Here is an 8,149-nt window from a genome sequence, read left to right on the forward strand (position 1 = left end):
TGAGTTGAGGGAACGCCCCGTGAGGTCATAAAGGAGTCATGTGAGCTCCACAGTGGGGCCACTGACATTCTAGATCAGTGAGTGGGACGCTGTTATTATATATACACTGTATAGATACTGCAATATATATATATATATATATATATATATATATATATATATATACTCTTTTGCCTAAGAGAAGTTATTTATTTTTTAAATACAAACGGGATAGAATAAGGAAATGCATATTTTGAATAGACATCCTATTATTGAGGAAGATCTATATAGTAATATATAGTATATAAAATAAAATGGTCTGGCTCCAAAGCAAAACAAAACTTTTATACATGTAAACAATACTGCAATAGTGCATTGTATGCATGTTAAAAATCAGTTTGTTATTAAATATGATAAATTAATAGATAAATAGATAGATAAATTAGATAAATTATGCAGAACTTTTTAAATGATATAGTCTACAATGGTGCCTTTATATTTTTACATTTTATTTTGCTGTATAATTTACGACTAAAAAATACAACACTCACATTAGCGCATAAAACGTCAACAGCGAAGCGATTGCTCTCTAGCGGCCGTTAAGTAGTACTACAACATTTGTATTGTTTTGTGGGTTCTCACAGTCCCTTATTTAGCAGGCTTGATAAGTAATAATGACGATCTAAATGACTAATTTAATGGGATAAAAAAAACTAGTTTTAACTCAAGAGAAATGCATATATCTAACTGATAATGTAAATGATCAATATTAAGCATGTAACTTAAAAACTGTAAATCGTTTATATAAATAGCTTTTACAATTAGTTTTACATTTACATTTTTGGGGGGATTGTACCGAAGTAATGTCGCGTTCAAATCTTATTATGTGATTCACAACACACTACAAGAGATGGCTAGATTTACAAATAACTTAGGTTAAACAACATTTAAGCAGAGTGACACTACACGCTAAAGTCTTTCATTGGATCATCAATAGAAACAACATGTGTCCCTGCCTTTGGGAGGGCACGAGTTATTCAAACGCACCTATTACCAAAGAGCATTTTTCGCATTCTCAACTTTCTCTGGTCCGTGAGGTCTCCGAGGTCTGCTACGTCAGTGCAACAAAAGCTTCTGATTGGTTAGATGTATTTGATCGTTGAGCACATGCGGTCTTTCTCGCATTCTGATTGGTTAAACCTCTTTCGAATTGCTTCTTAGACGAATTGTATTTTTGTTCCTGTGTCAAAGACTGTTAGCTGGTAACAGGCTACAGTAGCCGTCTGTGACAGTTAGCCATCGAACAAATCAACTTTATTAGAGACGAAACGGACAACATATTGGACTTTAAAACCTTTACATGGCAGATTTCTTATGAGTACAACATCGGATAGCAGTTTCACAAGGGAAAGTTCTGAAGAATAGCCAGACATCTACATAGCAAGCCCACCGTTAGCTTAGCCTGGTTTGATAGCAACACTAGCAAGCCAACCGATATTCTAGTAAAATTTAGATTGAGCTTTTGTATACTCTTTAACCGTCTTAATATATTTCGCAATCTTGATTGGTTGCAACTTTTAGATTCCTTATAAGTGGTTTCCGTCTATCTAGTTATAGATCACCAGATCGGTCTAGTCGCTGGTTTGGTTGCAGTTTAACGTTACTGAGCTTTCTCATTTGAGGCTATTAGAAAACCCTACACAGCTGGAAATGGTACGTTTAAACTTTGCGCCGATGAATAATGCTTTCAACTGTTTGGTTAATATAAGAAAAAAATAATTGTTTATTTTCGTGACTTTTTAGCAGTTTATCTTGTTCATTAACAGACGTTACAAGCTTTAACTTGATGTACAACTGAAACTTGATTTTTCATACATGGTTGATTTAATTTCTTGTCGATTTTTGACTTTTATTTATACCATTATCACTGTCTTGAGTTAACAGCCTCTGCTGATGTCAAACTATCCGTTGCTAGCTAAATTTCATTGATCGTGTGTCATTCGCTGAAGTACTATGTATGAAACATCCTAATGGATGCTGCACAGTGGCGGTGGTTGAGGAGAGATCCCGACATTATCGTAAAGCGTTTTGTGTGTACAGTAGTACATATGAAAGCGATATATAAATGCCTTATTCTATTCTAGTATTAGATAAGTTAACTGCTATTTTTGCGATTTGTGCTATGCAATGTTCTACAAATAAGTACAAATGTACTAATTTAAACGAATAGTTCACCCAAAAATGCTAAATTCTGTCATGATGTTCCAAACCTATATGAGTTTCTTCCTCCTTTTGTACACAAAATAATGCATTTTAGAGAACGTTGGGAACCAAACAGTTGACGTTAGCCATTGACTTCCACTGTATTTTTTATACTTACATTGGAAGTTAATGGCTGCTGTAAATTGTCTGGAAAAAAAACATTCTTCAAAATATCATCTTTTGTGTTCAATAGAAAAAAGAAACTCTTACAGGTTTGGAACAACTTGAGGGTGAATAAGTAATGACAATTTTATTTTTGGGTGAACAATCCCTTTAAGCCGTCTTTTTTGTCTTGTCATGAACGTGCGCAGCTTTACCAGCAAATGTCGATTTGTAGCAACCAATGCTGTAATTGTGACATTCATTAGCTGTTCTTTTGTTTTGTTTTTTCCTTGTAGAATTCAAACGTTGAGAACTTGCCGCCTCAAGTGTTGAGACTCGTGTATAAAGAGGTTTCCGCCTTGGCAGCAGACCCTCCGGAGGGGATCAAAATCTACCCCAGTGAAGAGGATATCACAGAACTGCTCACTGCCATTGAGGGACCAGGTAAGAAGTGCAGTTTATAAGAGGTCGTTTCTCATTTTTATAGGGTCCTTGGCTTACATTTTAAACTTTGTTTTCCCCTTTTACACAACAGAAGGAACTCCCTATGCAGGAGGCGTGTTCAGGATGCGTTTGGTCCTTGGGAAGGATTTTCCTGCTGCACCTCCCAGAGGCTATTTCCTCACAAAGATTTTTCATCCTAATGTTGGGCACAAGGGTGAGATCTGTGTCAATGTACTGAAGAGAGACTGGAAGGCAGAGCTGGGCCTGAGACATGTATTGCTAGTAAGTGCCGTTTGACTCTTTTTGTAAAGGCACACTGTCCCTTTAAACCTAGACTAAACTGCAAAAAAAAATGCCCTAAATATAACCAAGGATTTTTTTTACCTCTCTAACATCTTGGCAATACCAATTAGATAATTACTTTCTGAAATGTATCGTCTCTGAAGCGCTGCCACATTATTCAATTTTGTGTCTCCCTGTGTGTGTATAAAGTTTTTGGTCATTAAAGGGATAGTTTACCCAAAAATGAAAGTTTTGTCATTTACTCATTATCAAGTTTTTCCTTCTTCGGTTGGACACAAGATAATATTTTGAAGAATGTTGGTAACCAGACAGTTGATGTTAGGCATACATTCCATAGTATTTATTTTCCTACTGTGGAAGTCAGTGGCTATCTCAACTGTTTGTTATAGGCATTCTTTAAAATATCATCTTTTGTGTTCAACAGGAGGAAAATTATAGTTTGAGGGTCCTTTTTTGGGTGAACTATCCTTAAGTTCTTTTAAATGTTATGCTCACCACAACTGCATTTATTTGATCAACAAAAGAGTAATTTTACGCTGGTCTTCAAGTGTCACATCCTTCAGAAATTATTTTAATGTGTCTGCTTTGGGGCTTGTAGCAATGTTAAGGGAAGGAGGCGGGAACCGGCGAACATTTAACAAACTTTATTTAAAATAAAACAAACCAAAAAAAAAAGTCCCGCCAGCAGCCCCTCGCGGACGACTGCTGGCTACCGAAAATAAAATAAAACGCAAACAAAAGACAGGCCTGTTCCTCTCTCGATCATCCACGTCGTCGCTCCTCCGTGAGTGATGCGAGACCGGTGCGTCTCACAGGTGTCGCTGATTAACACTCACGCCACCGGCCTCGCTCGGCCTCGTCCTGTTCGCCATAGGGCTCAAGCCAAATAATCATTTAAAAAATGCTATTATAAACCTTTTTTTAGTTATAGCAGACATCCCATTGTATTTATAAAATGCTTTATGTATTTGGACATTGAATGTTCCTTACAGTTTTGTTTGTTTGACACGGTTGTAACAGACTTGAATGTCATGGTCAGTATAAATATATAAAGAGTATTGATATTTCAAGAGTAGCTGTTAGGGTTGGGTATCGGTTGTGTTTTATCCGATACCCGGGCCGTACCTACTCGGTATTTTTAAACGGTTCCGGTGCTTAAACGGTTCTTGAACCGGTTACTTAAGAAAACGAAACCGCACACACTTTGTCAAAAAATAATACAATTTTAATTACAGGGCCAAACTGGACACAATATTAACTTAAATCTTTGAACAATATAAATAGAACATATGATAATAATAAATAAACCAATAAAAAATAAAAATTCACAAATAAACCAATAAAAAATAAAAATTCACATTTACATAATATCGAATAAAACAATATTGTATCAAACAATGTAATACTGGAGATTAATAGAGATTACTACCAGGGCAATTTAATGTCGAAATGGCTCCATGTTCCCATGTTTTGTCTGCTTGATCCAGTCATGTAAGTTATCTGGTCGTTGTATTAGTTACGGCAGCGCTTAGCTTGGCGAGTTTGCTATTTCATTCCCACTGCATCTTAGCTACACAGCGTTGAGTGAACCTATGAAAGAGAACGTCTCTGGATACTGGTGTAACCTATGTTCTCTGAATAGGGAACGAGACGCTGCGTTCGCTGCCAAGCTTCTCGCGCTGCCGACAAGCTTCCTTTTTCGGCAGACAAATCTGAGGAGCGTCGAGGCGGCGCCCGCGCCATCAGCCAAGATAAATTGGCGTGATTCTATATGGGCTTCAGACAATCGGCACAATTCTGATGCATAATTTTACACTGATGCCCGCAAATTAGTTAAAATCTCCCGGAACCAAGAGCGAGCGAGCAAGAGCGCGCATGCGAGACAAGAGACTGTGCTCCAAGCCGTATAGCGCACACACGGCGGAGAGAGCGAGAGACCTTGCGCGCGTGTGCCTCATGAAGCGCATGAAAGAAAGAGTTAGGCACCGAAATTTTCGTTCTAATTCGGTCTGGTTAAAGGTCCGGTCTGGATCCCTATACCACTCTACAGATAAAGCGTTGTGGAATTTTTCGGTTCCAGACATACCCAAAGTGATAAGATAAAATAAAAATTCTGCATCAAAATTTATAGACAAGTAGTTTGTTTAGGCATGGTTTGTAAGGAATTACAAACCTGCGCACATATATTCAAACGCACATAACTATAGAATCAATTCTTAATGCGCATGTGAACGCCATCAGCGTCTATCACAGGTTCACGTTTAAAGTCTGTTTAGAGAGAACGGTGTCGTCTTAGCGGCCCCTAATTTAATAACAAATGATCATTTAGACGGAAGTGAATCAATCATAACTAACTTTAGCTGGAAAAAACATTTTTCAAGAGCCACTATACAACCAAACCAATCTCTGTTACCTTAAATTATATGTTTATCTCTGTAAAGCTGCTTTGAAACAATCTACATTGTTAAAAGCGCTATATAAATGAGGATGACTTGGTTACTACCGTTTACGTCGGAACCGGTTCCCTATTGGCACCGCGTTTCGGTACCCAACCCTAGTAGCTGTATTGTATAACTGACTACAATTTTAGCCAAAGCTAGATGTGGCAATGGAAACATGAATTTTATCAGATCTTCGTAATATTGAGTTATGTTTAACTTCTTAATGTAGGACCTGCATACTGTATATGTATTATGCATCTCTTATGAATCACACTCAAAAAAATTACTCTTTAAACTAACTTAATTCAATTATGGACAGTGGTTCCACACAAGCAAATTATTTTGTATTAATGTTAATGACATTTTTTGAATCTATGTAAGCTCCTTGTGTTGTGAAAAGTTTAGTGAACATGCTTTAGTTTATTTAAAACTGCACTGAAAAATAAATGTATGTGGGATTTACATGATTTCTCAAATGAATTACTAGACTACAGCTAGCTATTAGCTAATAATAGCACTTATTAACATACTAAATGCTGAGATTTATATGCTCTTTCAGCAACAAGAGTAAACCTATTACACATCCTAACCAAATGCTATACTCTTCTCCACAATGGTAACCCACTGTAATTTAAATGGTTCTAATAATTGCAATGTAATTGAACATTAAACACAAATTACACCCTATAAAGTCTTCCCCTTTCCTCATTTTCTAAAAAACACATAAAATAATGCTTCATTTCAACATTTATTCTGTCTTAATTCAGCTATATGCAAAGCATGCTGGGAACTAACAAGCACCGCCCAGTTTCAGTTAATGCAACACAAATCATTCATGTAATCCAACACAAACGGATTAAGTAAACTTTAATTTTACATATTTAAGCAGATTGAACACAGTCAAATTAAGTTTTTATCACGAAATTAAACCCTTTACATTAGTTTAACGATTGATAAGTAAAGTGGAAAATTATACAGGTTAAGTTAATTAAACGCAATACAATAGTGTTTTGGTGGTAAAAGAAATATATGTGTGTTACTTTAACAAAACATATTTGGGTAAAAAGAACAGTGCCACAAAACCATTTTTTTGAGTGCACCTACACCCCTCTAATTCTCTGTTTCTGTCACAGACCATCAAGTGCCTTCTGATCCATCCCAACCCGGAGTCGGCTCTGAACGAAGAGGCTGGGAGGTTACTTTTGGAGGACTATAAGGAGTATGCATCCCGTGCTCACCTTCTAACAGAGATCCACGCTATGGGAGGCACTTCAGGGGCCCCTCAGGAGCCCGCTGATGGACCCCAACCTAAGAAACATGCAGGAGACCCAAACAAACGTGTAGCCGGGGCTGGTTTGGCAACAATGGCTGCTGGCATCAACAACTCAAACAGCAGCTCTAGCGGCACAAGTAGTAGCAATACTAATATAGTTGCAAAGAAGAAAACGGATAAAAAACGAGCTCTTAGGAGGCTATAAAGGAGAATGAATCTGTGTTTTTTGTGTACATATAAATATTGAAGTGTGCAGACCCCCTTTTCACCTCCTTAAACTGTTATACCGTTTTAGGATAGCACATTCATTTTCTCATGCTCCTACCAGATCACTCCTCTCGTTTTTGTTCGGATGTCTTTCAACTTACTCTCAGGACTTGAACTGTCCTTGTGGCAATTCTCTCTGTTTTACTGACAAAAAGGGTTTTTCATCTGTCTGTCAAATGTTTTACAATTGTTCAGATTATGAAAAAAGTAGTAAAAGTTTTTGGACAAATTAATTTGTGGCCTCTAGCATTATGTAATGACCATCAGCAGGATTTTGATGTAATGTATTTAGATAGCGGGTGTGACGGGACAGCTACTGTAATTCTGTCCTATTGCATTTGGACTGAACCCATTAAGTTACAGATGAGTTTTTTTCAGGGGTTTAATGAAGAATAGTACATTGCACAGGATATGATCGTTGTGTTTGTGATGAAAGATGCAAGATCAGGAATAACAGAGAGGGGGTTCAGATGTGGTCTGAATATTATTCATGAAAAGTCTGTTTTTAATATGTGCATATTTGTGTGGTATTTTTTTATTTCCAGTTTTTACTCAATTTGTCTGTTATTTTATATTTTGTAGTTCACTTTTAAAAAGGTCTTTTTCCGTTTTTAAGTGAAAGGCTGATTTTACCCGACACTGATGCTTGAGAGAGAATCCTTAAAGCCTTTAGGCCAGCTGAGGTAGAGCATTTGGGCAAATTGTTAATCATGAAATGAGCCAGAAGTGGTGTTCAACCTGTGTCATTTTTGAAATAGATTTGTTTAGTTATACTTGTTGTCAAAAAGAACATTTACCCGCAGTTATATGACCACAGCTGCATTTTCCTCTGGCTCTATTGGTCTCTCAATCAAAAGGCTGTTAAGGATTCTTCTCTGGTAGTCTGTTGTTGCCCATTGTTACACTTAATTGGGGCCTTCGGTTCCAAAAGATCCTCTCTAACATATAAACTTTGGGCAGGATGTTGCTAAAACAGTTTGCCAGTGTTTCGAAAGCTTGTGGATAAACAATGGGGCAGTTTGTGGCCATTTAAGTTATTTAAATTAATAAGAAATAAAAGATTTTTAGGGAGCAATTT

General features: G+C 36.9%; 1 protein-coding gene across 1 annotated transcript; it reads left to right on the plus strand.

Moving 5' to 3' along the window:
• Positions 1 to 1,191: 1,191 nt before the first annotated feature.
• Positions 1,192 to 8,146, plus strand: ube2s (ubiquitin-conjugating enzyme E2S). Its single transcript, XM_077209689.1, has 4 exons — positions 1,192 to 1,692; positions 2,640 to 2,787; positions 2,879 to 3,069; positions 6,665 to 8,146. The coding sequence occupies exons 1-4, from the start codon at positions 1,690 to 1,692 to the stop codon at positions 7,007 to 7,009; spliced, it is 687 nt and encodes a 228-aa protein (XP_077065804.1). The 5' UTR covers positions 1,192 to 1,689; the 3' UTR covers positions 7,010 to 8,146.
• The last annotated feature ends 3 nt before the right edge of the window (positions 8,147 to 8,149 follow it).

Source organism: Siphateles boraxobius, unplaced genomic scaffold (genome assembly GCF_051911475.1).
Source record: "Siphateles boraxobius isolate OS27281-9 unplaced genomic scaffold, OSU_SipBor_1 12, whole genome shotgun sequence".
NCBI lineage: Eukaryota > Metazoa > Chordata > Actinopteri > Cypriniformes > Leuciscidae > Siphateles > Siphateles boraxobius.

What these genes read in the sequence shown, in the direction of transcription:
- ube2s (XM_077209689.1), top strand. An exon ending in CACTGCCATTGAGGGACCAG is followed by an intron (nt 2,788 to 2,878) that starts GTAAGAAGTGCA and finishes TTTACACAACAG; the next exon opens with AAGGAACTCCCTATGCAGGA. An exon ending in GCCTGAGACATGTATTGCTA is followed by an intron (nt 3,070 to 6,664) that starts GTAAGTGCCGTT and finishes TTTCTGTCACAG; the next exon opens with ACCATCAAGTGCCTTCTGAT.